We start from the raw sequence: 27,432 nt of genomic DNA, 5'->3' as shown, positions 1-27,432 counted from the left end.
GGCCATGAAAGATTCATACACATCTGCCTGAAAACCATTCATATCCACCAGGGACTTCGAAGCCACAGACCCAGAAGCACCAGGAAGCCTTGGCTCGGCAAGACAGGTAGAGGAGACAGGGGCTGTGCGGAGCTCAGTTTCCAGGCCTGAGCACCCACTGAGGTCCCTTGGGCTTGGAATGTTAACTGCTTTGCATCCTGAATGACACAGAGAGCTGGGGGTGGGTTATCCAGCTCTGGCCCTGAGTGGGGACAACTCCTGTCTCTCTCAAAGTCAGGGGTAAGGGGTCACTGTGCCCACAGGCATCTCACCAGGTTGCCCTCATCATCAGCATCGTCCCCATCCAGTGGGGGGTCATCGGGATGCAGGACCCGGGCCAGGCACCCTGGGGCTGACTTGCCATTGCAGTCCTGGTGCTCTGAGGCTGAGCTTCGGCCGCTGGCTGTGCGGTGCAGCCCAGGCACCTGCAGGGTATCTGGCAGGTCGAAAGAGCCCTTGGCTTCCCGCTCCAGTGACTCCCTATGGCGACGGTTACTGCCCGCTGGGGTAGCCCTCTCCTCTTCTGAGCTGTCCTCCTCATCCTGGCTCTCCCGGCCTTCACCAGACAATAGGGACCGCCTCTCCCCACTCGGACTCCTCCGCTTCAGGCTTGGGGCACGACCAAGGCTGTTTCGGCTAGAGCGCCTACTGGTCCAGCTGCTTGCTGCGCTCCAGGGGCTGTGTGGGGAGCTACGGGCACTCGGCTGAAGGGAGAGCAGAAGAGAGGGGGGTTTTAGCCAGGCCTGTGGCCCTGCATCCCTTCATATGTGTCCCCATCTCCTGTGAGCCTTCCTGGCACCACATCAAGCATGAGCAGGAGCCCTGGACTCAGATGCCTGGGTTCAGGTTCTGGCTCACCCAACCAGCTGTGTGACCTTGGGCAAGTTACTGAACTTCTCTGTGCCTCATTAGTGGCTAAGAGAGAAGTGTTACCATCAGCCGAGTGTCAGTATAAAATCTCGGTGATAGCATGGGCTCAGGCACCAGCCTCCTAGGTTAAAACTCTGGCTCTGTCACCTACTAGCCATGGATCTCTTCACAATTCACTTCACTCAGACTATAAAATGGGGACAAAAAGGAAACTCACCTCATAGAGGTGTCGTGAGGATTAAAGGAGTCAAGCACACTTAGGTGCAGCGTTTAGAACTGTGTCTGGTCCGAAGTCAATAATGAGATGAGAGTTTGCTATTATTATGATTAGGTGCGGTGCAAATGGTTAACATGCTTGGCTACTAACCAAAAGGTTGCAGGTTCGAGTCTATCCAGAGGCACCTCAGAAGAAAGGTGTGGTGACATATGTCCAAAAAATCAGTCACTGAAAAACCTGTGTAGCACAGCTCTACTCTGACACACGTGGGTCAGAATCAACTTGATTGGCAACTTATTTGATTTCGGTTAAGGAGGTAGGGACTATCCCCTGCCCGCATTTTACAGATAAGGCTCAGAGAGGTTGAGTCTTGCCTGAGGTCCTTCAGTTTGGGAACAGAAGAGGTAGGATTAGAACCTTGATCTTTTGTCTCCAAGTTCAGGGCTTCTCCTCTTGTCTGCATTGCCAGGCCTGCATTATCAGGCCTCACTGACTCCTCTGGGGTTTGTCAGGGCACACACATGCCCCTTCCAGCCCCTGGTTCTACCCTTGGACCTACCCCCTTTCAGCCTCTCTTCTTCCTGCCCTCTGTACATATCCCACCACAGCGCCCATGTGCGCCCCCCTACCGGTGACTTCATCTCCTGGGCCACCCCAGGCTCTGCGGACCAGCTACTGCTGGTGCGGCGGGAGGCAGGGCCCAGGGGCTCCGCCAGGCCAGTGCTGGAGCTTTTGGGCAGTGACGTGGGCGTGGCAGCCGTGTGGATGATGAGAGGCGGCAACAAGCTCCTCCGCAGCTCCGGGTGCTCTCCCAGGGATGCCACTGCAGGTGGAGAGAGGGAGAGCCCCCTAGTCCCCCTGGAGCCGGCCCAGGCCCATGACTCACACCCCCAGGCCAGGTACTCACGGGCCAAGCACTTCTTCCTGTCCCCATTGCCTTCGAGGCTTGGCGAGAAGAAATCAGGCTCCGACTCAGACTTTGTGGCATCTCCCTAGGGCCAAGGAGCAGCGGGCAATTAGGGACCTGGCTGGGGCAGGGGGACAGCAGAATGTCTGAGGTCTCCCTCTGTTCACACGCACACACCACATATAGGCCACGGAACCAGCAACCACGGCACAAAGCATGCACTGGTGCAGGGCCTTCCAGGGCCCCGACGCCTCTGCGTCCCACCAGCCACACCTCAGAGACGGCCATGGCTAACCCCAGAGCCCACAGCCCAACCAGCCTGGCCGGGACTGATGCCAAGGCTGGCTGAAAGCAGAAGGATAGCCAGGAGGCAGCACAGGCCAGAGTGCTGGGGACCTCAGTGAAGTGATCACCAGAGCCTCAATTTCAAAAGGCCACTGAGGCTCTTTTGCTGTCCCTCCATGGCTCCCCTCTCCCAGGCCCCAGACCCAGGGACCCTGGAAAGAAATTGAAAGACCCCAGACAGAGCGGCTCAGCCCAGGGATACCACTTTGGTCTCTCTGCTGTTCCCACCATCTGCCCCAACTCCCGGCCCCCTCCCCTGGCCCCATTTTTACCTCTCTCCCTGTCTCTGGGACAGATTTTTCTTCCTTCTTAGCAGGTCAGTAGGTTCCCCAGTAATTACACACTTCTCCTTAAGAAGTTATTAAAAAATACTTGATTGCTACTTTTGATAAGGACATCAATATTGCGTAATTGGCATCTCAGGGGATCCTTTTCATTAACTCAGTTTACATCCCTAACGAGGCCTTTAATTATCAAGTGGGATCTCCAGGGGCTGCTCAGGATGTGCAGCACCATGGGGTCCCATGGGAATCCTGGCTTTGCCCCAAATTCCAGTGCCAGTGCAGGAAAGAGCAGGGCACAGGCTCAAAGTGCAGGCCAGAGGAAGACCGCGTCCTGATATACCTGCTTGGACCTCCTGGGTGGTTAAAAGGCCAGAGACTCAGAAGTGATTTAAAATTTTGGTACTTTCTGGCAAGAGCCACACCTCGTCCCTACATCCTCCAAAGACTTGTCCTGAGCTGAGGCAGCCTGTGGGGTCTCCAACAGGGGCTCAGGGCAAGGGGCAAAGGGCAAACGGAGGAGAGAATGGTGAGCAGGTCTGCAGCCACTGGTCTTTCCTTCACTGAGGCCTGATGTCTCAGACTCCTCCAGGACCCAGCAGAGACGCCACACATACACACACAGGATTCTAAGTCCCTTCCTTTTCTGGCCAACCTACTGGTCTGATGGGGGCAATGGTGCCCTTTGTAGGTGGATGGGCAGAAGCAAGGAGGCCCCCTCTTCCATGTCCTCAAGGGGGAAGGGACTTAAAATCGAAGCAAACCTCACAACACCAATGACCATTACGGCTACTACAAGTTGCACAGCAGCTGAGCGTGAACAACGAGCACAGAAACACGGAGGCGGAGTGGAGGGGTCACAGGGCACAGAGGGGCATGCTGACTCTGGATTGCGTACCTACCCCCTGGGAGTCGACAGGCAGCTGAATACAGCTCAACTGTCCACTCGCATCTTCCCGTTTGCTGATTTCCTACATGGAAAGGGGGAGGCAGGGGAGGGGCACTGTCACCGGCGCTCGGGCTTTCCAATATGGGCTTTGAAAGATGGAGATGAGCAGGGGTGTAAACCCAACAGCAGGGAAATGAGAGAAACAGGAAGCGAGGAACAGAATGGGAAGGCCTTCTAGAATTCAGCCCCGGGCCCTCAGGCCAGAATGATTCTGGAGGGTGAGGGCAGAGGCCACAGAGATGGGGGACAGGGCAGAAAAGGCAATGGAGCCCCCCAGTGGCCTGATCATAATAGCTGCCATGCATGGAGGGCGTGCCAAGCATGGCACCAGCTGCTCCACTAAAGCTAGTTTACATCCTCACAAGGGGGAAAGCAGGTACTACCACGACCATCTTACAGGTGAGGCATCTGAGGTTCAGAGAAGTTCAGGAAACTGCCCCAGGTCACACAGAGCAAGAGGTGGTGGGTCTGGGACTCGACCCCATATCCAGCCTGGGATACAGCTCACCTATCCTTGGCACTGAGGCAATGGCCTTGGAAATGGGCAGGAAAGATGGGAGGGAGGAGTGGATGAAAGTTGGAAGCTGGGGAGGAAGTGACAACAGGCCTCATCACTTCTCATAGGCTCGGCCTACATCCCTTCAAATCACGGTTGGTCCGGCTGATGCGTTTGCGATGACGTGTGACAAGCAACACTGGGATGAAGGCGATGATGTTGTTTAATATCAATTAATGGCCTCACACTGGGCCTGCTGCCTGTTCATTTAATTAAGTGTGTGCATGATAAATATACAGGGATTCAGGGCACTGCCCCCTGCCATCAGGAAATCAACAGCTGAACAAGCCCCGCCCCTGCACCACCTCCTTCTACCTCTTGGCAGAGTAGCCAGGCCAGCAGGGGGGCATCCCTTGAGCCCTCCTGCTGGTAGAGGCCAACAAAATAGGGGCAGCCAATTCCTCCACTGAAGTAGGGTGTCTCATTTGTGGGGGAAAAAAAAAAAACAGCAAAACCAGCCTTCCCTTTCAGACAATGGGGCATCCCTGAGAACCAGTGCTTGGCCCCCATGAAACTCCACAGAGGAAGGGACAGGTGCCGCTGGAGGTGACTATTGCTCCTGCCCAGGCATGGTTGGCCCATCACAGGCAGGTCACAGGAGTAGCTGGTCCAGCTCCTCACATGGACACTCAGGCCCTGGCTGCTGCCCACCCCACGGAGAGGGAATTGATCCTGAAATCCCTTCTCCAGCCCACCCGCTGGAAGCATTACACCCCATGACCCCATGCCTGAGACCCCTGCTCCACAGCCACTTATACTCAGAAGGCTTAAGAGGATGTGGCTGCCCTTCAGGCTGGGGCAGCCCATATGCCCCTAGCAGAGCCAGAGTGACCAGGCCAGGCCAGACGGCCAGCCTGTTCTCCATTCCCACACTCAGACTTGGCTGCTGCCTAGCAACCAGGGCCAGCTCAGCTGCACCCAATTTAACAAGGTGTTTTCTGGCAGGGCTGAGGGGTGGGGAGGGGGCTGTCTGCACTGGACACCTCCAGGATGACTGAGGACCACACTACCCTGGCTGAACGGCCAGTGAGGGGAAGGGACAGGCTCAGGTAGATTTCCATTTCCCACCATAGAGTTCCACAGGAATTTTTCTGAGGAAGTCTTAGCCATCAAGAGCTGCGCTTTGGAAGGGGCTGGAAGACTCCTACCCCCACCTGAATCCTCCTTCCACTGGCAGAGGGCAGCAGCTGAGTGGTGGATCTCCACAGAGACCCTGGCTTTTATCCGAGCAGCGTAGTACCCCTTAACCTTCAGGCCCAGAAAACCCCAAGTAAATGTCCCATCCCAGGGAGGGTGCCAACATCCCTCCTCCCTGCAGGAGGCCCAGCTATCACCACATACAGGCTGTGATACCCCCACAGGCTGTCCTCACAGTGAGAGGAAATGCAATAATGGATAAATACAGAATTAAAACGGAAGTGGGAGAAAGGCCGGTGTGGGACAGACATACCCGCACCCCACCAGCCCAGCCCTGCCCACGGGAACAGCCCTCCCTTGCAGGGCTAGGAAAGGAGTCGGAAAATAGATTTTTGTTTTTCCACCGTGTGCTGGGTATTTATAGAGCAGGCCGCAGCGGGAGTTTCCATCCGGGTCACCCAGAGAGAACTGGACCAAGAGCTTCTCCATGCCCAATCTGGAGTGTTTCTAGGTTGGGTCAACCTGCCCTGTGAGAGGCAATGGGGGGCTGGGGTGGGCCTGTGGGTTGGGGGAAGGAGAGGCAGAGCTGAGGAGAGGGGTACAGTCCATCACACAGAGGCTGCACCCTGGCACCGCCAGGGCAGGATCGATGTAAATCAATATTAATTGATGACGCTGCCTGTGACGAAGGTGATGGAGCCTGGGGCTGGAAATAGGATGCTCATCTCTGCCATGCCTGCAGCTAATTGGGCTCATTTCTCACCCCAGGCAGCTCAGCCCTACCCAGGCCCCAGTGGCATCTTTATCAGCTGGGCCAGAGCACAGATGACTTGCACACAAGCCATCCCCACCCCCTGGCTCAGATGGGTCCCCTCCAATGTCCCAGAGAATTCACTTGCTCAGAGAGCAGCTGCACTGTGCACCCCAGCACTAATCTTGGCTGACTTAACAGGAAAGGCCCGCCCAGCATGTAACCCTTGACCCAGAGACCCCAGACAACTGCCCTGTCTCCCAAGGGATGAGGGTCCGCATGAGAGCTGCAGCCTCCCATCCCTCGTCCACTCGGCTTAGTCTGAAGAATGCTTCATGTGAGACTTCACAGGCCCCCATGACTTGGCAGCAGAGGGGACTCAAGTTAGGCAGCCGAATCCTTCTGGAAATAAGACTGTTTCAGGCAGGGTGAGGGTGGGCCGGGCAGGGCAGGAGGTTACCTCCGCCTGGAAGCCCTCCACTAGAATGGCGACGAGCAGGTTAAAGAGCACATAGTTGCCAAAGGTCATGAGGGCGATGAAGTAAAGGGCAGCCCAGGACGACGTGGAGGCCATTCCGTTGTAAAGGACCTTGTTCCAGTCCTCCTGGGTCAGGATCTGCAGGGGAAAAAGTGGGGCGGGGCCAGAGGACAGGAATCAGGGCCTGACCAGGGGCACCCCTTGCCAACCTGCTCTGTTACCCTCTTTGCACCTGGAAGACTGTCACGATGGCCCAGAGCAGGGAGTCAAAATTCTTCCGGTCTGGCAGCGTGTCCCCATCCCTCTCAGACGCGAATTTACAGCCGAAGAGATGCATGCCCAGGATGCTGAAGACACAGGGCCCCAGGTGGGGGGTCAGGGCGCCAGCACTCCCTGCCCCGCAGGCCCTTCGGCCCCCAGCCTGGCCCATTTCCCAGCCAGCACCGGAGCTGCGCCACCCTCACCTGAAGATGAAGATGAAGAGCATGAGTAGCATGCAGAAGGTGGCCACGTTGTCCATGGTCTTCATGAGCACCACGAGCTGCCGCTGCAGCGCCGGCAGGAACCGCACCAGCTTCAGCACCCGCATCAGGCGGAAGGTCCGCAGCACCGACAGGCCACCCCCCTGCTGGCCTACGATCTCCCAGACACTGCAAGGGGGCAGGGAGCCTGAGCCCACGGCCTCTGCAGCCTGCCCTCCTCTTTGGGAGGACTCAGCAGCACCTGAGGGCTTGGACTGGCCTCCCCGCGTGAGAAAATGGGGCCCACATGGCCCTCTGGCCTCCAGGCAGGAGCCCCTGAGCTGCCGAGGATCTGAGGAACAGCCCAGTCCACCCCACTCTCCGCCCCCGCCAGGGGTCACACCCTGGCAGCAGACACCCTCTCCCTAAACCCGGCCAACGCAACAGCATCAAGCTATGGAATATTTGCTTTGTTCTCTTCTAATGAAATCTAAAGCCAATTCCAGAAAGCAATAAAGCAGTTCTCTTGGCCCCAGGCCTGGGGGGACAGAGCAGCTTCCCAAGGTCTTGGAAAACCTAAAGCGAGTTGCCGTCGTCTGAGATGGTTTCCAGGCACTTTGTAAGCAGGGACAGCGGGCTGCACCTCATCCCACTTCTGACTCCTCCCCAAAGCCGACTCCCCAGTCCTCACCCACCGCAGGCCAGGACCGTGTCAAGGGCAAAGGATAGAGGTGGGGAGAGGAGACTGAAGAGGGGCCTGGCCAAAGGAGATGGGAGCCCATTTCCAGATAAGCAAGTCCAGGCCAAGGGAGAGGATGGAGTAAAGCATGGGGACAGAGGGTCTCCCTCCTGCTGGGGGAGTGGCAGGTCCTCTGAGGTCGTGGGGCCTGACTCTAGTTCTTCCACCCCAGAGGCATAGGCTGAGTGGCTCCTCACCCGAAGCCACCCTTGTTGGCATTCTTGGGCCTCAGTTGAGAGGCAGGGGAGGGACAGTCCTACCTGATGACAACGATGACGCCATCAAAGATGTTGTAGGGATTCTTGATGTAGCCAAAGGGCCCGTACACAAGCAGCTTCAGCAGCATCTCCAGGGCAAAGAGGCTGGTGAAGACGATGTTGCTGATTTCCAGTGCGTTGGTGAGCTCCTCAGGCTGGAGGCGGGGGGTGGGTGTGAAGCAGTCGCAGCTTGTCCCTGAGCCCCTCCACCCAATCCTCCCAAACGTGGGGCCACAGGGACAGGAGGGGCAGAAGCAGCAAGCTCGCAGGAGGAAGAGACTATAGCTGACGCTAAGGCTCCTGGGGAGGACTGTCCCCCAAAGGGCCAGTGAGGCAAAGCACAGCAGCCACCCCAGGAAGCGATCACATGGAACCTGTAACCCCTTTCCCTTCCCCAGATCTGGGTCTCAGATCCTGGGGCCCAGGCTCCTTGGGGCCTGTGCTGTGGGTTCTGCCCTACTTCCTGTTGGGAACTCTGAGACCCATCCTGGCCGGTGCTGCCAGGCCAGCTCAGGGGGCCCCCGGCCAGCATACCCCGCCCCTTAGCCACACACAAAGTCACACGTGTTCTACAATTACTCTGTGGACTTGGCAGCCTTCTCCTGGACAACTGTCGGCTCTGCTTGCCTCCTTCCAGACACACACACACACACAAACATGCACACACACACTCGCCATCATGCTCATGCCGGCAGGCAGAAGGGACACCCCAAGGAGGGCTGTCACAGAGGCTGAGGCGCCTGGAGCCTCAGGCTGAGACTGGGATGCCTAGGTCAATTCCCAGCCTGTTCTATCAGCTCGTTGTGTGAACTTCAGCAAGATTCTCAACCTCTCTTGCCAAATATAAAACACTGGAAGTAATGACTTTTATGCTCCTATCAGAGAGTTGGGATTGGGACCAAGGACATATCCTAGAGAGGTCATCAGAAGATCTAATGACAAACCCTGTCTCAACTGCTATTCCCACTCACTCGTCACCTCCTTCACTCCTCCTTTCAGTATTCAAAAAAAACCCCTACTATGTGCTGTTGGTTCGAGTCGGGTCCACTCAGGTGCCGCGGAAGAAAGCCCTGGTGATCTATATCTGGAAATCAACCACTGAAAACCCTGCGGAGCACAGTTCTACTCTGACACACATGGGGTCACCGTGAGCCGGGATTGACTCCATGGCGTCTGCTTACCGTAGGCCTAGCAGTTGTTCCTGGGTGGTGAGAGCAGTTTACGCTCAACTACTAACGGAAAGGCTGGAGGTTCAAACCCACCTAGCGGTGCTGCAGAAGAAAGGCCTAGCAATCCACTTCTGACAATTACAGCCAAGAAAACCCTATGGTGCGGTTCTATCCAGGAACACGTGGGGTCACCATGAATCAGAATCAACTCGAGGGCAACGTGTTACTGTACACATAGCAATGCACCAGGTATTAAAGGAGTTACAAGAAAAAAAAAAATGCCAACCACGCTCCCTGCCTCCCAGGAGCTCAGCGTCTAGCTGGAAACAGGTTGTACACACACAAAACAGCTGAATAACCACAAGGGGCCTTAGACTTCTCAGTGCCCAAATAAATGATCCAGGCAGTGAATACAGGAGTTCAGGGGAGAGAAGGTGAGGGGTGAAGGCACTGGGAAAGGCCTAGTTGGGAGGCAGCACTTGAAATGAGCTCGGCTGGATGAGGAGGGGTCTCTCCAGGCAGAGGGAGGGGAAGGCATCACCTGTGGAGGGGATGGCATGGGTAAAGGCTGGGCCCAGGAATGTGCCTGGTTTGGGGAGAAGGGAGGGGTATTACCAGGCTGAGGGCTGGGGTACAGGGTGAGATATGGTTGGCTCAATGGATGGGGCACCTTGACAAACCAAAAGCCCAAGGCCCCCAGTAGGTGCTCAAGGAGCTTGAGTTAAATAAATGACCCAGTGAAGCCCTCATTCCATCAGACATCCCTCCTCCCCTGTTGTCCAGATGCCTCATCTGGCCGGCTGCCTGGGTACGTTGTCCAAGCATGGAGCCAGACCTTGGGTAAGACCAAATGGATCCTAATGGCCCCCATCTGTGTGGCCAGCATGGGTGGGGGGTAGGGAGAGCTGGAAGGAAGGTGCTTCTGACTAACTAGCAGGTGAGGGGTATTTTGGAGCTCAGGATCAACAGCTACTCAGAAGAGGATGAGCTCTCAAAGGATTCTTCCCCACAGGCAGGCCTGGAGGGCAGGGCCAGGGTGGAAGCAGGGCTGAGAGCCAGCTGTCTAAAGGGAGAGTGGTTGTCATGGAGGGCAGTCTAGGACGGAGCCCATTACTCTGTAGATTGGGAGTGAGGACAGGAAGGGACATCGCCATCTGGCCTAGTTAATCAGGTCACAGAGAGATGGAATCTTCAGTCCCTCCAGTGTAAGCACGAAGCAGCTGGGGAGGAAGGGGCTGTTGTCAGCACCAAAAAAGCCCACTGAACGCACAGGGCTTAGACCCCCTCCCCACTAAAGCGGATCCCCCAAGTCCAGTCTGTTCCCCAAGTGCTCCCAAGTCCAGTCCACTGGAGCATGGTGGCCAGTGAGCCTGCCTCCCTGTCAGCCTGCCACCTGCCCAGTTCTCCATCTTTGAGTTTGATGAAGATGAGAAGCCCAGACCACACGGGTGCAGTCTCAGCCCCGGGGTCTCAGCCCATCATGCACATCGCCTCATTCTGTCCACACGACATTTTACGGATGAGGAAAAGAGGTCAAGAGAGGGTGCATGACTGGTTCAAGGTCACAGAATAGGATGTGGAACCCAGTTCCACATCGCTCTGATTCCAACAATAATAATCAAGCCAGTCTGCAAGTCGATTCCAAGTCATGGCGACCCCATGCATGTCAGTAGAACTGCTCTGTAGGGTTTTCAAGGCTGTGACCTTTTGGAAGTAGATCACCAAGCCCTTCTTCCAAGGTGCCTCTGGGTGGGTTTGAACTGCCAACCTTTCAGTTTGTAGCCAAATGCTTAACCGTTTGTGCCACCCAGAGACTGCTCCAACAATAACAGACAGGCAGGATTGGAACCCAACTCTTGAGTGACTTTGAGGGGCCTGTACACATGGGTGGATTGTGAACCTGCGCACATGGGTGGATTGAATACACAGTATGTCTTCTAGGTGTACAAATAACTATATTCCAAGTGAACATAGATGTGATGAATAAAGAACAAATTGATTTGAAAGCATAGTTGTTGTTCATTTACAATGGGCTGATTGTATGGCATGTAAATTATGCCTCAAAAAAAAAGCTTTTAAAAATTAATGAGGATTTTTTTTTTTTTTAAGTAGCTAAAACCATAGCATCTTTTGGTCTCAATGCATTTGCTCCATCAGTGAGTCCTAAAAGCACAACTACTGCTCCGTGTGTGGAGACAGGTAGTTTTCCTCAATTCCTAATGAGAGCAACAGTGCTCTCAGCAGCCTGTGCCCGGCAACTCAGACACACGCACCCATATTCCAACCGAGAGTCTCACTGTGAGGGATGGTGCATCCTCCACCCCCAGTCTGCACCATCGGTCCTGGTTGAGGGTATGTGTAAGCAAAGGCGAGAGCCCCTGCCCTGACCCCCCAAGGGTCTCGAAACTGGAGAAGCGGGGACATCTGACTCAGGTGGGAAGGAGGGCCTGCCCGCCAAAAACTGGAGAAGCAGGGACATCTGACTCAGGTGGGAAGGAGGGCCTGCCCGCCGCTCTGCCCTCTCTCTCCTTATATTCTCACTGCACACATTTTGGGGCAATGCAGCTCAGCGGAAGAAAGACCCGGCGACCTGCTTCTGTCAAGATTACTACCTAGGAAGCCCTATGGAGCAATGTATTCTGTCACATGGGGCAGCTATAAGGCAAAATCAACTCAAAGGCATCTAACAGCAACAACAACAAGCCTATTCTTTTCCAGGGCTTTGGTATCCCCCATGGTCCATGGAAAAAGCCCTCCTCCCCTAGACAGCCAGGTCTGTCCAAGTTACTAAATCAGAGTCTGGGAACGTTCTACAAACGCAGGCTAAGGACACGGAAACACAATCTTAGCAACATGGTTGCCCCAGGGACCAGAGCCGTGATCACAGCCGCTGCAGCAGCAAAAGAGTAGGCGAGGGAGCCAGCTTCTGCAGAGGACCCGCTACAGGCCCGCATGGGACCAAGCACCTTCCTCCCAGCATTTCATTCCCTCCCTGCTCACAGCCAAAGACCAGGGAGGGATGTGACTGTCTTAGACAGTCCGGAAAACTGAGGCTCTGAGAGATGTCATAACTTGATGGAGGTCACATCGCTCATCTAGAAAGGTGCAGAGCCAAGTCTGTCTGTGCTTTTCTGCTATATGTTTGCCTTTGGACCCTCTCCACACTGAAGACATAACTCTCGCAGAAGGTGCACAAGCCCGATGACCATGCCTCACCCTCACTGGCGCCCCCTGCTGCCAGGAAGTCCCCACTAAGGTCTAGATACATCCCCCCCGCCTCCATTCATAGGCATCCAGATCCAGAGGAGGGGTCTCTGAGTTGAGGCCCACTGGAGGCCCCAGACCTCTTCTCCCTGTAGATGCTAACTACCAGCACCACCCCACCAGACTGTCACCTTGGAGCAACTGAGGTCCCAGGTGGACTGCTGAATACTCCCTAGCACCACCAGGACTTCCCTGAAACCCATAGCATCATGTCAACTAACCCTTAAAGTGCCCACTGTGTACAGAGCGCTGGCAATTCAAAGGGAGGAGGTTTGAACCTGATCAAAGGAGGACTGCCCACCTGTGTGGCCTCAGGCAAGTGCCTTAACCTCTCTGATCCCCAGCACCCTCTTCTGTAAAATGAATTAACACCACCTCTGTAGTGAGGCTGTTCTGCAAAACAAAGGAGGTCAAGCCGGTGAAAACTCCAGCCCAAGGCCAAGCACAAGGGCTCTGTGGATGCTGACGGTGGAAGCTGGGGGCGGGGGAGGGGGAAGGGATAGGCCTTACACGTGGCAGGACAGGGTGCTTGCAAGGCTGCGGCTAAACATCAAGCTGGGGGCCAAAGGCAGCAGAGGTCAGGGGGCCAGTGGGGAGGAGGAAGCAGGAGAACACCAATGGAGGGCACCCCACTGGGGACAGCAAGAGCAAAGGCTCAGAGACAGGAACATGCTGGGCATACTCAGGGACCAAGAATCAACTGGTCTCTCCAGATCAGAGGGTGGAAGGGGCCAGTGGGGGATGAGGCTGCGAGGTTGGCAGGGCCCAGGCAGAGTGGCCTTGATTCCAGTCCAAGACTTGGGCTGGACCTGCCTCTGCTCAGGATGCTGCCTTTGAGGCTTTTAGGGGGAGGGAGGAGATGTGCAAAGCTGTGTGTTAAGAAGATTACTCTGGCTGCAGTGGTGGCAGCAGCGTGCGGGTGGCTTGGAGGAGAGAGACAGAGACCAATTAGGGAGTACTGCAGCGGTCCAGGCAGGAGGTCTGGGAGCAAGCTCTAGAGACAGTGATGCACCTTTCACAGGGAAGGCGTGAGCAGGTGGACAAGCCAGGCCCAAGCTGAGCGGAGGATAGTACAGGTGGCTCCAGCCCTGCCCAAACCTCACACCCACCCTCTTGATCACTCTCATCTCTTCGGCTTCTATCTGCTCCCCAGTTCTGATTCCTTGGCTCACCTTGTCCCTGCTTTTGAGAGTCCAGCCTGCTGTTCCCCACTCACCCAGGGGAGGGGGTTCAGTCCTGCACAGTGATGGGCTGGGGGTCACTGGGTCAGTGGGAAAGGAGTCTTCAGGGAGGTGGGGATGTCAGAGGATATCATGGTGGTGGGAGGTTTCCAGGAAACCCCACAGGTCTCATTATATAGATCATGGACTTGCTCTTCACTATGTCCTGGAAACTCTCTAGCTTGAGACTTGGCCTCTCTGAGCGCAGCCCCTCCAGCACCCTCATACCCATGCCCACGGGGCGTGCAGGTAGGTCTCATGGTGCTGCAGACCCTCCTAACCTTGGCCAATGCTAAGGAGTGGCTTTAGCCCCCTCCGCACAATCTCTCCCAGCTCCCCTAAAAGCCACCCCAAGTAAATACCCAAACCAAGTAGGCACCAGGCACCTACAATGCTCACATAGCTTCAAGACAGCCACCCCAAAGTCCCTGCTACCTAAACTCTGGAGCTGTGGCCCCTGCCCCTCAACTACTAAGACCACCTCTCAGCCTGGAGCCGGAGGTGGACCATTCAAAGCTGCCCTCAGGATGAGGATCTCAGAGGACGCCTGCAAGACCCAGCCCCCCAGCCCAGGTAAGTCCCCACCTCCTCCACTTCCTCTGACTGCTCCTGAACTGCTGAGCGTTGCTAGAAAGAGTCACGAACCTGTGCTGACTGGACAGGCGAGTCCCTGCTGGGTGGCCTCTGCTGGTCCCAAGCTGCTCTCTGCCTGTATTCACAGCCCTTTCTTCTTCGCTTGTCAGTCTCCAGCTCTCTCCCATTGCTGCCTCCAACCTCCTCCCCTCCTTGGCCCCCATCCCCATTCCCCAGCCTGACCTCACTTTACTTTTCACTTGCTCTTCACTTGCTTGGCTTCCCTCCTCTGCCCCCAACAGCTCTATTCACCTCTCCTCCTCTCCCCTCCTCCACCTGCACTGGGATCTCAGCACTCTCACCCCAGGTGTCCCTGGGACTGTTCCATTAGCCATGCTGTATCCATTACTTGTCCAATCTCCTAACCCCCTGCCCAAAGCAGAAATCTGTGGCGTGAAACCAGGCCCATTCACCCCTGAATCCCAGACCCCACTGCCCCATCTCTTCCAGCCCTCCTCTTAGGGATCCTTCTGCAGCCTCCCTTCCGTAGCCTCCTGCCAAGGCTCCTGTGACCCTGTGCGGGCCACCTCCCAGCCTCCCCACCCCCCTCCTAGGGCTCCTCTCCTGGCTTCCCTCTCTCCCCTCCATCAGACATTCCTCAGAGTTCAGTCTGAGCCCACTCCCCTCCTTCTGCCATTTTACCCCCTCCAACCTCTCCAGCTGCCATCGAGGGTGTACGCAACACTGAACAGCCTCCTTCCCAGCCCCTGGCCCCTCGTCCAGGGAGCCAACGCCTGCCTGATAGTCTTCTGGCCTGGCCCCTGGCCATCTCAGACTTAGCACGTCGCCTCCGTTGCCTCCTTGCTCCCCCTTCCCGTCATTCTCAGGATTCTGTCTGGGGACTTTGAGGTCATCTAGGATTCACCAGCACTCCCAGGCAGCAGGTGCCAGGCCCCCAGCCCTGGCCACTGGAATTGCTGTCCCACAGCCCCCTCCTTCTCACTGCCAGGGCCTCCTTTGGGGCCCTCACTACCTCTGATCTCGACAACAGAAATAGCTTCAGTCCCTCCCCCGACTGCAGCCTGCCCTGACCGGCAGCTCCAGCTTCCTTCAGTGCTGGCTGAACTCACATCGCCCCCTGCTCAAACACCCTAGATGGGGCACCATGAGGGTCCCCCAGCACATCCCACGCCACCCTGTGCATGCCCAGGCCAGGCTGCTGGGGTTGTTCCTCCACCGAGACATTTCTGCTCCTAATTCCAGCTGTCACAACCACAGTTATTTGAGGCCCTTCTCAAAAGCCACCTCCTTCATGAAGCCCTTTCAAATCCCTCCATCAGGTGTGAGCATCTCTCCTTTGTTCCCCCTGAAGCCTCCCCTGTGGTATTTGGGGCTCCCTATGGCACTTTTGTTTGCACTATTTTTTTTTTTATGGCACTTTTGGAAACCCTGGTGGCATAGTGGTTAAGTGCTACAGCAGCTAACCAAAGGGCTGGCAGTTCAAATCCACCAGGGGGGTCCTCGGAAATACTGTGGGGCAGTTCTACTCTGTCCTATAGGGTCACTATGAGTCCGAATCGACTTTGATGGCAACGGGTTTGGTTTGGTTTTTTTTTTTATGGCACTTCTGGCTCTGACCCTACCCACCCGCCCCCACCTTTATCCTAGCAAGCTGTCCACATTAAGCGCTTTACGTGTGTTTGTTAAATTGGTGGAGCCTGGAGCCAGGGCATGCCTGGAAGATTGGGACCACCCCCTTAACTGGACATATCCCAACAGCTCCCTCTGCCTGTGGGGATCATTTGGAAGTCTGGGGCCAGGTCAGTGAAAAGGATCATCCCCGAAGCCCTGCTAGGTCCCAGCCCCAGCTCCTCAGCAGGGCTTCTCTGCCTGGAGGCCAAGGACTCCTGTGGGTCCCGACGGATAGGCAGAGGGTGGGGTGTCCATCATCTTTTGCCCTCAAAGGCCACACATCTGGGGTGTCTATGCATGTGTGAAAGGATCCCTGGCAGAACGACAGTGAAGCTCTCAGCTGCTAACCAAAAGGTTGGTGATTTGAACCTACCCAGAGGCTCTTCGGGAGAAAGGCCTGGTGATCTGCTCCTGTAAAGGTTACAGCCTAGAAAACCCTATGGGGCAGTTCTACTCTGTCACCTGGGGTCGCTATGAATCAGAATTGATTCAATGGCACCCAACACTAACATGCATGTGTGAAAGGGTCCCTAGCTTTCAGCAGAACCCAAAAGCAGTCTGTGACTCCCCTGGAGAGGTAAGACCACATCTGTGTTCGCTCCTGCCCCACCCCCAGCTTCCTCCCTGGGAACAGGCGACCTCACTCACTTATAAATAGAAACCCTCTCTGGAGTGACAAGATGGGCCCAGAGTCTGAGCAATGAGCAGAATCATCACCTGCACTGTCCTCCCCCTGCCTCAGACCCTCCCTCTCTCTCCCCCTTAGCATTCCATGGACAGACCACTGGACTGCGTGTCCCCACCCCTCCCCACATGCCCTCTTCTAGAATATGAGGTTAGCACCTGTCCCCAGTCACCCAGAGTCAGGAAGGGGTAATCAGGAAGCTCATGTGTCCCCAAGACCCCATCCCTGCACCCACCCCTCCTCCTGTGGGGCCCCACCCCAGTGCAGACCCAGGCAGGAGACAGGTTCAGGAGACAACTTCTTTTCTGAGCTCCAACAGACTGCTGGACATGGGCCTGGAGTGTCCCATAGGTACCGCGTATACAACATGTCCCCAGCCTAAATCTGCTCCACCCCCAGTGCTCCCACCCCAGGCGGAAACCTGGACGTCATCCTTGCCACCTCCTCCTCCCCAAATATCCAACTGGTGTAGGCCCTGCAGATTCAGCCCCCTGACCGCTCTCCCCAGCCCTCCCCTCTCCATCTTCAAGGACAAAGGTACAGTCCAAGTTGCCCGGACCCCTGCAGTGGCCTCCACGTTGGCCTCCCTGCCTCCTGTCTCCTCTCCCTCCCTTCCTTCTACTCCCCACACTGATACAACACAAAACAAAAAACCAAACCCATTGCCCCATAGGTTTCCAAGGAGCGGCTGGTGGATTCAAATTGTCAGGCTTTTGGTTAGCAGCCTGAGCTCTTAACCACTGTGTCACCAGGGCTCCCCACCTGGGTTATATCCCTGACCAGCTCAAAGCCTTTGTTAGGAACCTACCACCTTCAGGAGACAATCCAAACTCCTTCCTATACCTCTGAGGACAGGGCCCTGTGTTTTTCTCCCCCCACCCTCATCTCTTGTCACTTGTACATCCCAGCCCCCATCTAGTGCGCGCTCATTCTGAACTCCTTACAAATCTCCTAAATTGGTGTCTGGTGCCTCTGGCCCTCCCCCATGCTTTGCCTCCTGGAATGCCCTGCCCTCCACCTTCACTGACACAGCTCAGAGGTCAGCTCCTCCATGGAGCCCTCCCTGAATCCATTCCCCAGTCTGCGTCACATGCTCCTCCTCCTTGCATCCCTCTGGGAACACATACCACATCAAGTAAATGGGGCTGTTCACTTGTCGTGACCTCTCTGGGAAGAAGGATGGGGCCTCACACACAATGGCACGCTGGAGCAGACTTGCACGGGCTCAGTGGGGCCTATTGTGCACATCTCTTCCCAACTCCATGTTCAGTGGCATCATGCTGGCAGCTTAACATTGGCCATGAATGTTTTTTGTTTTTGTTTTGAGGGCTGGTTGTTAAACATTTGGAGTCCCTGGGTGGTACAAGCGGTTAATGCGATTGGCTGCTAATTGAAAGGTTAGAGGTTTGAATCTACCCAGAGGTGCCTCAGAAGAAAGGCCTGGCAATCTACTTTCAAAAAATCAGCCACTGAAAACCCTATGGAGCACAGTACTACTGTGACATGCCTGGGGTTACCATAGATTCAATAACAACTGGTTTGTTAAATATTTACCCGCACACCACTGCTTAGGCTCAACTCTGGTGTACCAGGATATGTGTGTTTCATGGCTGGGTGGATGGATTCACAAAAACATCTGGGCTCTATGTACTGCCCCCTAGTGGACAGGGTACACACACATATGCTCATCCTCCATCAGATCACACTTCCTACCTTAAATCATAATTCTTGCTCCCTCCCCGGTGTCCTGTATCCTTGTCCTCACCAGTCCCCCTGGGCAAGCCAGTCCTGCCAGTTCACCACCAGCAGGGTTAAGGGGTAGGGGGATGCAGTAATGTGGGTGCAGCATGTGACCAGCCTTGGGTAGGGTTCAGCATGACAAAATGGGTGCTTCCTCAGTCAAGGGGTTGGTAGAGAGGGGCAGGAGGAGCATCCTTGTCTCTGCAGGAAAACTGAAGGACAGGCAAGGAGGGTGACCGTGGGGGAGGACAGGGCCTGGGGAGGGAGCAGTGATGGGCCAGGAAGAGGGCTGGGGCTCCTGCTCCAAGAAAGTATCAGCAACATGTTGTCCATGGCACACCCCCCCCCCACCACCAAAATCTGATCGATACCAGGATCGATGGACACAATCACCTCATTAAGGGCACCGCGGGGGAACAATGAGCCTCTGGCTCCACGCTCCCAGTCAGCATCTGCCGACACTCTCGATCGCTTTCTCTATCAGCTCTCTTCCTCAACATGGCTCTACCTCCCTCTTTCCAACTACAAGACTCCCTCTGAGTATCCCACCACATTCTTGCTCTGTCTCTGTCTACGGGTGCATTGAGGTCTCAGCCTCTGTCTTCATCTCTCTCTCTGTACCTCTTTGCCTCTGGGACTCTGTCTCCCCCTCTATCTCCATCTCTCCCTCTGGGTCTCCATCTCCCCCTGTATCTCCATCTCTCCCTCTGGGTATCTTCTCCCCCTGTACCTCCATCTCTGTATCTGGGTCTCCGTCTCTCCTTGTCTTTATGTCTATCCCCCCCCCCACCTAGGTCTCTAACAACCTCTCTGTTTCTGCACTCCCTTCTCTGTGTCTCTGCTCCCCCTCTCTCTGTAGCTGTGTTCTAGTCCATATCTCTGTCTCCCCATATCTCTGTCTCTCTGTGTCTCTGTCTCTCAGCCCCCACGTCTCCTTTTTCCCAGCACCCCCTCCCAGCCTGCTTAGGCTTCAGGGCCCAGATGGCGGGACGTTCACGCCACAGTGCCTGCAAGCACAAGGCCATGGCTGCTTCTGGGACTTCTTCCCACCCCCGGCCCCTGAGCCCGCTGGGCCGCAGTCAGTCATCTGCCCCCCCTTCTGAAGCTCCCACTCACCCCCATGGGTCCCTCAGCAACCAGGTATGGGGACAAACTCCTGCCTGGCGCAGAGTCTGTGCCACTGCTGAGTAGGGACTCCCCGCTGTTGAGGGGGCAGGGTAACCTGGGCGAGGAGATGCCGCAGGCACCCCTGACTGATCACTTTTACTGCCTCTCCAGTAGCGTGTCCTTCTTGACGTCTAACTGAAAGCCCTCTTGCTGCGGCTTCATCTGCCTTCCGTCTGTGTGACTCAGCTCCTTCCCAGTGCAGTCAAAGTTTCCACCAGCAGCATTTGGCTGGGCAGGGATTGCTGGGCATACCCTCCAGGGAGTCGGGGGCACTGAGGAGGTGCCCCCTTCCAGGGGAGGACTATCCGACTGTAGCCAGAGCTGGGGTGAGGGACGGGAAGCTAAAGTTCAGGCTGAGAAGCCAAGGTAATGGGAGGTTAGAGGCTGCCACCACCTGGGTCCCCAGAGCAGAGAAAGCTGCTCCCACCCTTCCCCACCAGCCTGGCAGAAGAGAGCATCTCTCCCCAGGAGCCTGGCAGAACGTCCCACATGGCCCAGGCACAACACGCCCACTGCTGTGCCATGCACACCCACTTGCTGGCACCCCAGCCAGTGTCCTGACCCCCTCCACCCCCCAAAGGTTGCCTGATAGGGAGGGAACCAGGCACATCCAGTTGTTGGCAGAGGGCAGGGGGTGTGGAGAGGAGGCAAGAGAAAGCACCACCAAACATGATGTGATGAGGGATGCTGGGGCTGGGGGCACTTGGTCAGACACGGCAGTTCAGGGTAGGAGCTGAGTGCTCACAACAATGCGGGTGCAGAGGTCAGCGAGGTCAGGGGTAGGGGCTTCAGATCCCCTGAAAAGTGAGCCTCTCGCTGTCTCCAGCCCCTGCTTGGACCTACACTCCCTAGCTCAGACTGGAGCCCCTGCTCCTGCATCTGCCAAGCCCACACGCCATCAGCTGGGCCCCGCCCAGCCATCACGCTGCCCCACAACGCTAAATCCCCTACATGCCCCTAACCCCAAATCATGGAGGTCGGGGAGAGGGATGCATAGCTTCAACTCCACACCAGGAAAGGCCAGGTTCTGGTGGCCCAGTCCCCTCCCCATTGCTGGGTGAGTAAAGCAAAGGAGGGCCTGTGAATGGTGGCACCTGCCTGCCAGCCTCCCTCTTTTCCCAAGAATCAGCCAAGGTGGTTGACCTGGGAGGCAAACTGGGGAGGAGGGCTGACTTCTAGAAGGTACCTCGTGAAGGAGCCAACAAACCAGGTTGGGAGGTCAAGGGCACCAAGCCCTCTGTGGTGCCTGCTCTGACCCCCACTGAGTGCGTAGCCTCAGTGTGGGGGTGTGGCGGTCAGTGCATCCCCAGGCCATCCTCTCTCTGCACAGCGCTGTGAGCTGAGAGCAAGACCAGCCTCCTCCCCCTCAGCCCAGATCCCATTGCTCCCAGCCATTGGCCCCACAAAACAAGCCTGCTCCCTCTTCCACATGACAGCCCTTCAAATATTTGAAGACAGCTCGCCTGGCCCCGCTGAGCCTCCTCTTCTGACTAAACATCCCAGTTCTTAGAACGATTCCTCAAACATGATGGTTTCAAGTCCCCTCACCACGCTGGGCACTCTCATCCAACAAGCACTGTGCCGGCTCACAGCAAGACTCCCAGAGCACAGACCAGGGCCAGACCACCTCTCTCCCGACTCTGACAGGCCACCACAGACCTCCATTCCACCCAAGCGCAGCCACAAACCCTCCTCTCCTCACCCCTACCCACACAGCCCCCTCCAGCTCCAGGCAATCGCACCCTATATACGGAGTCAGGTAAATACTGGGGGGCTCAGCACTGGGCTTGGAGACCCCAATACCTCCTCTCTACTACATCTTCTCCAAAGGCCCAAATCTCTTCCAGTGACTTGTCCCCCCAAAAAGTCCTTACACACATTTTGGTGCTCAGCACTCCAAGCCCACCTCCTCCAGGAAGCCTTCCCAGATAGAACACACCCAGCTCAGTCCTGACACTCTCATCCTCCTCCCTGGCATGTAGACTAGCAGAATGAACAGTAGGGAGGAGGGAGTCCCCAGTCCCAGGGTCAAAGGGGTTGACGGTAATCCTGCCCTTGCCCATGGCCCTACCTGCTCGTGGTATTCGATGCCCATGCTGAGCGTGTTGACCAGGATAGCGATCATGATTCCCCTACCAAAGTACTTGCTGTCCACAATCTTCTGGAAAGTGTCACAGATTAGCCTCCAGAAGGCCAGCACAGAGCTGGGCTCTGCATTGGGCCCCAGGCTCCGTCGCCGCTGGCTGTGGGGGTCCCGGAGGTCACCGTGCTGGGTGTCCTGTGTGAACTCATAAACCGCCTCGCTGTCTGAGTCGGGTACCTCATGGTCAGCGAGCTCCGCCTCCCCTGGCCCCACCCGGGCACAGTACGGGCAGCTGTCTGGGCCACAGGCTCCTCTGTCTGCCTTCAAGCAAGGGCTGGAGATCTTGCAAGAGCTTTGGCAGGCACCTGGGACAGGAAGTTAGAGGTCAGAGGTGATAGTATTTCTTACCCAGGGCAGCCCTGCCCTTACAGCATGCATGAAATGAGTAGGGGGGGCAGGTATTACGGCCATGGGAGTACTAAGCAGGTAGGGGCCAGACTGCTGAGTGCCCTGTGACGTGGGCTGTCCTGAACAAGAAAATGCCCCCAAATGCCAACAGCACCCCATTGACACTCACTGTTGGGGTGTACTAGTGTTCAGGCAGAGAGGTGACCCAAATGTCCTTTGAGGTCCTAGGCCTCCTCTATGTCCTAAGAGTCCTCAATAAGAAGCCTAGAACAAGCTAGTCCCTGCATCAACACTGAGCATCATTTACCAAGGGGTTTTTAAGATAGCACACACAGTCACGCATGCCTACACATCCACACAACACACACACACCAGATGTGTGTGCACACATGTACACTAGAACACGTGCACACATACCACACACACGTACACACAATTTGCATAACACACACGTACACACTATCAAATATGTGTGTGTACACACATGTACACCACACACATGCACATACTGGATACACGTCTGTACACACACCAGACACACACATACCATCTGCACATTACACAGATACATGAACACACTAGATGTGCATGCATACAATTATGGCACACATGCACGCTTCAGACACATGCATGTACACACATCAGACACACATACGCATACCATTTGTATACCACATATGTGCACGCACTAATGCAAAAGCCACACATATATCCACAGACACATGCACACACGCCAGATACGTGCACACATGTGCATGCATATACACACCAAATAAGTACACTACACGTGTGTACACACACATGCTCATACACACACCAGGCACAGGTGCACTCATTAGCATACATACACACATGAATATCAGATATACAGATGTGTGTGCATGCACTGGACACATCTGTGTGTATACACATACATAAACACAAAGCCTATCCCAAGACATCAGCATCCATTTAAGTCCAGCTTTGGTCATAGAATTTGAGAGCTAAAAGGAACCTCAGAGACCACCCAGGTAAAGCATGTGCCGAAGGCACCAGCCCAGTGCCTGGCCCATGGTAGGCACTCAACAAGTATTCCCCTCTGAGGCTGGCCTGCACAAAGGAGGGGTCAGCAAGCACCATTGATAATAATGACGGCCCCCGCCTCGCCTTTTACACAGGAGGAACCTGACACATGCGTGCGCATGACTGGCTCACTTCCCATGGTAGACAGTGGAAGGGCTGGCACAGCACCCTTCACACTGAGTCTCTTGATGGCACCTTCCTGTGCCAGCCCACGCTGCAACATAACATCTCCACAAACATCGCACTGTACCCTATGTGTCTGTACTTCCTCAAGCACAGGCCTGGACAGCAGCTACAGTGAGTCTATTTGTAGGGGAAGGGCCTACCACCCCTAGCAGACTGGGAGCCAGCCACAGGCCATGAGCCTCTCACTCGCCACGGGGGTTCCACCCAACAGACTAGCAGCCCCCAAGGACTTGCTGCTCGGGGCCTGGGTCTGCCTGTAGGGAAGGGATGAAACCGACATTTATAGGCACAACTTTTGTGGGGAGCCTGGCACTGGGCTCAGTCACACACCATTCCCTCTGAGCCTCAATGCAAACAGTATCAAGTGTGGACCTTTGAATTGACCGCTGAGTCCAAATTCCAGCTCCACCCCTCACCAGTAGCGTGACCTCGGGCAAGTCATATAACCTCTCCGAGTCTCCTTTATCTCATTGGTACAATGAAGTTACTGAGAAAGCTCACCACCTAAGCTGTCAACTGGATTCAGTGGGGTCTTGCCTGTAAAGCATGTGACAAGCACATACTTATCAGGCAACAACCGTTAGATATCGTTGTAAACAGCACAGAGCAGAGCACATAGTAGGTAGTCATGACATGATTGCTGTTCCTAGGCGCCATTGAATCGGCTTAGCTCATCACGACCCCATGTGGCAGAGTAGAACTGCCCTGTAAGGTTTTCTTGGCTGTAATCTCTACAAGAGCAGATAGCCAGGTCTTTCTTCTCTGGAGCCACTAGGTGGATTTGAACTGACAACTTTTCAGCTAGCAGTTGAACACTTAACTGGTGTACCACCAGGCCTCTTTCATAATATAATAAAAAAAAAAATAGTTATTATTAAAAACAAAAACCAAACCATTGCCATCGAGGCATTCCGACTCATAGCGACCCTCTAGGACAGAGTAGAACTGCCCCATAGTGTTTCCAAGGTTGTAAATCTTTACGGAAGCAGACTGTCACATCTTTCTCCCATAAAGCAGCTGGTGAGTTTGAACCACCAACCTTTTGGTTAACAGCCAAATGCTTAAGCACTGTGCCAACAACGCTTCCTATTATTATTTAAAAAAAATAAACAAACTTGTTGCTGTCGAGTCAATTCTGACTCATAGTGACCCTATGGAACAGAGTAGAACTGCCCCATAGAGTTTCCAAGGAACGGCTAGTGGATTCGAACTGCTGACCTTTCGTTTAGCAGCCAAGCTCTTAACCACTGCGCCACCATTCTTATTCCCATTGCAACAGATTCAAGGACGCAATGTCACTTGTTGAAGGCCTCAAGGCCATGAGTGACAAAAGGGGCATGGGAGCCCTGGTCCCACTGACTCCAGACCCGAGTCCGCTCTAGAATAGCACCAGGCCCCCAGGTAGGGACAACCAACACTCCCCTGCCCTGAGTTCTCACCCGTGCTCTGTGTCTCTAGCAGCTTGTGCATGGAGCTGTAAGGCCCAGGTGGGATGTTGAGGCTGGTGAGGGTAGGGGGCCTGGAGGCAGGAGCCACCTCAACAAGCGCCTTCTCCTTCAGCAGCTCTGGTGGAGAGCTGGTTTGCACAGTGGGGTACACCTTCCCGCTGCCCACAGTCCTGCCCGATGCCTCAGATGGTGACCTGGGAGGGGGCGCCTGGCAGCGGACTGGCTCCAGGTGGCAGTCGGCATGGTAGAAGCTGTGCACAGACTCTGTGCCCCCCGGAGGGCCCGCAGAGAGGGCAGGTGTTGAGGGCGGTGGCAGCATGAGCCGGCGGGATGCATTGGCTTCCCTGTCTTGGATCTCCGGGCTGGACCGGGGACCCCTCAGCGTCCCGTTGCCCAGGTGGTAGTGATGGTGATGGTGGTGGTGATGATGCACAAGGTGGTGGACAGACGGGCGGCGGTGCGAGCGAGAGCAGCTGCCGCTGGGCAGGGACTCCTGGCCCCCATGGGCCACTGGGCTGTTTAGCAGCCCCACCCGCACACCCACTGCCCGGGAGACCTGGGCCAGCCTGCGGGCGGCTTTTCGGAGGATGTACACCAGGTACTTGAGTAGCTCCTCGTAGCAGCTGCCTGGCTCCGAGAAGCTGGCCAGGGTGCTGGCGTTGGACAGGAAGCGCACCCGCTGCTCCCGCATTAGCTGGCTTTCCCGCTGCTTGGTCTCTGAGAACTGCGTGGCAATCACCACCAGGCACAGGTTGATCATGAAGAAAGAGCCCACCTGTTGGGGTGGGGACAGGAAGAGGAGATGTCCTGAAGAAAAATGAATCCCAAGGCCAACTGCCACGTACTGAGCACTGCCTATGGGCCAGGCATTGGGCTTCATTATTTTCCAAGCATCATCTCATTTTATCCTCAGGACAGCCTCAGGGATTATATTATATCTCAGGGGTCACTATTATAATCTCTGTTTGACCAGCAAGGAAACCGAGGCTCAGAGAGGCTGAGACATTTGCCGAAGATCACTCAGCTGATGCACAGCCAAGCTAAGGAACGTGAACCAAGCACTATGTAATTCCAAGGTGTTGCTATTGATCAGGGGGCTGTCTTGCAAGAATAGCCCCAAACTCCCTGCCCCTAAACACGCCCATCCCTGGAGACTCTCTGAGCACCGCCCCCCAATTCCCTCCAGGAGTAGGGAATGCTGTGGAAATGAATGCCATCTTGGGGACATGGGGTCTTTAGATTGGAATGAGTCTTTTGGCAAAAACATTTTTCACGAGACTCCTGCTTCTAGTCTCAATTCTAGCTGCACAACCTTGGGTGAGACACTTAACCCCCCGCAGAATCCTCATCTGACTACAGGGACCATTGGCCTTACCTACATCCTTTTTCCCTGTGCCCCTTCCCTCCCCCAGCCAGGGGAGGGGCTTAGGTACCAGCCAAGCTGCAGCTCTCACTTGCCCACATTCCCCTGGTCCCCATCTCCATGCCTCAGCTTCCACAGGGCTCTGAGGTAGGTGGTCACTGCTTGGACAACAAGCCAGAACGTAGGAAATGAATATTTATGGTGACAAAGCAGAATTTTTTCTAGATCATGTCCTAGTAATTATGATAATTAGCTTTGTTAATGTGATTCCAAGGAGCTGTTTGGAAAGATTTTTCGGGGGGGTGGGTGGGAATGTGGAAATTAGGCTCCTTACCTCCCTGTCTGTTCCCCTCCCTCTCCCCCAAGCCCAGGGAGAGCCGGAGAGTAAGAAACCACTGCATCCCTGAGAGATGGCCTCACCCCTTGAGGTGATGGTTGGGGTGGGGACAAGAATTCAGCCAGGCTTGTTGCAAGCCTGGCCACTCTTCCGAACCAGGGAAAGTTTTAAATGCAGGGGTGGCCTGGAGGACTTGCTCCTTCTCAGGGCCTACCCTTTGGCACTTTGGTTGGCTCCACCAGGAGCTGCCTCATTCTGTCTCCACCTCTCTCTGGAGCTTGTTCTAGGTTCTGAGAAGATCTCAGTCTCTTTCACTCGCTATCCGTACCTCTGTCTGGCTCAGCTGTTGACTTCTTGGTGACATGGAAAAGGAGCTGGACTTGGGGCAAGTAGCCTGGCGTTAAACTATCAGCTCTAGCCACTTGCTGTGTGATCCTGGCCAAGTGACCAACCTCTCTGAGGCTTACAGTTCTCATTTATGAGATGGGGATGACAATCCCCACACCCCACACCTCACAGGGGGCCTATGAGGATTATACCGGCAGCAGTGATACCCAGCCTTGCCCGATGCCATTAATTGATAGCATATACAAAGCACATAGTGGGGTCAGGTACATAGGAAATGTCAGTTTCCTCAGGATGGTGGTGAGAATCATATGAACATAAAAAGTGCTTAGAAACGTTTTGTTGTGTGTATATCACTACAATTAAAAAAAAAGTGCTGAAAGCAGGGGTTGGTGTGTAGTAAGTGCTCAATAAATATTAGCTATAAATGGTAACAATTAAATTATTAACTATGAATGGAACTGATTAAAACTATTAAATATTGTTACTTTTGCCTCTGTCTTCTTCCCTCATAAAGTTCTGGAATTTCTGAGCTGGAAGGAACCAGAGATCATGCAGTGTCTCTCAACGTTAAATGATCGGGATTTGGGCTCGGACGATTCTTTGTTTGCAGGATTGTTGTTTCAGGATGTTTAGCATCCCTCTCCCCACTCCCTGCCCAACAAAGTGTCCATGGAGCTCACCCGATAAAACAAAAACTACC

At 55.1% G+C, this 27,432-nt stretch overlaps 1 protein-coding gene across 1 annotated transcript in view; it reads right to left on the bottom strand.

Annotated features, from left to right (window-relative positions):
- CACNA1G (calcium voltage-gated channel subunit alpha1 G) overlaps positions 1-27,432 on the bottom strand; it is a 69,615-nt gene that overhangs the window by 29,110 nt on the left and 13,073 nt on the right. Inside the window, exons 7-15 of the mRNA XM_064271231.1 lie at positions 24,676-25,459; positions 21,569-21,945; positions 7,991-8,142; positions 6,995-7,180; positions 6,763-6,877; positions 6,513-6,668; positions 2,034-2,118; positions 1,756-1,949; positions 312-743 (exon numbers count right to left, since the gene is read on the bottom strand). Of these exons, the coding sequence (XP_064127301.1) occupies positions 312-743; positions 1,756-1,949; positions 2,034-2,118; positions 6,513-6,668; positions 6,763-6,877; positions 6,995-7,180; positions 7,991-8,142; positions 21,569-21,945; positions 24,676-25,459 (2,481 nt within the window). The remainder of the gene's footprint in view (positions 1-311; positions 744-1,755; positions 1,950-2,033; positions 2,119-6,512; positions 6,669-6,762; positions 6,878-6,994; positions 7,181-7,990; positions 8,143-21,568; positions 21,946-24,675; positions 25,460-27,432) is intronic.

The sequence above is a fragment of the Loxodonta africana genome, chromosome 18 (genome assembly GCF_030014295.1).
Source record: "Loxodonta africana isolate mLoxAfr1 chromosome 18, mLoxAfr1.hap2, whole genome shotgun sequence".
Lineage (NCBI taxonomy): Eukaryota > Metazoa > Chordata > Mammalia > Proboscidea > Elephantidae > Loxodonta > Loxodonta africana.
Note: the sequence above shows the minus strand (reverse complement) of the source record. Positions and strands in the feature narration are given on the sequence as shown.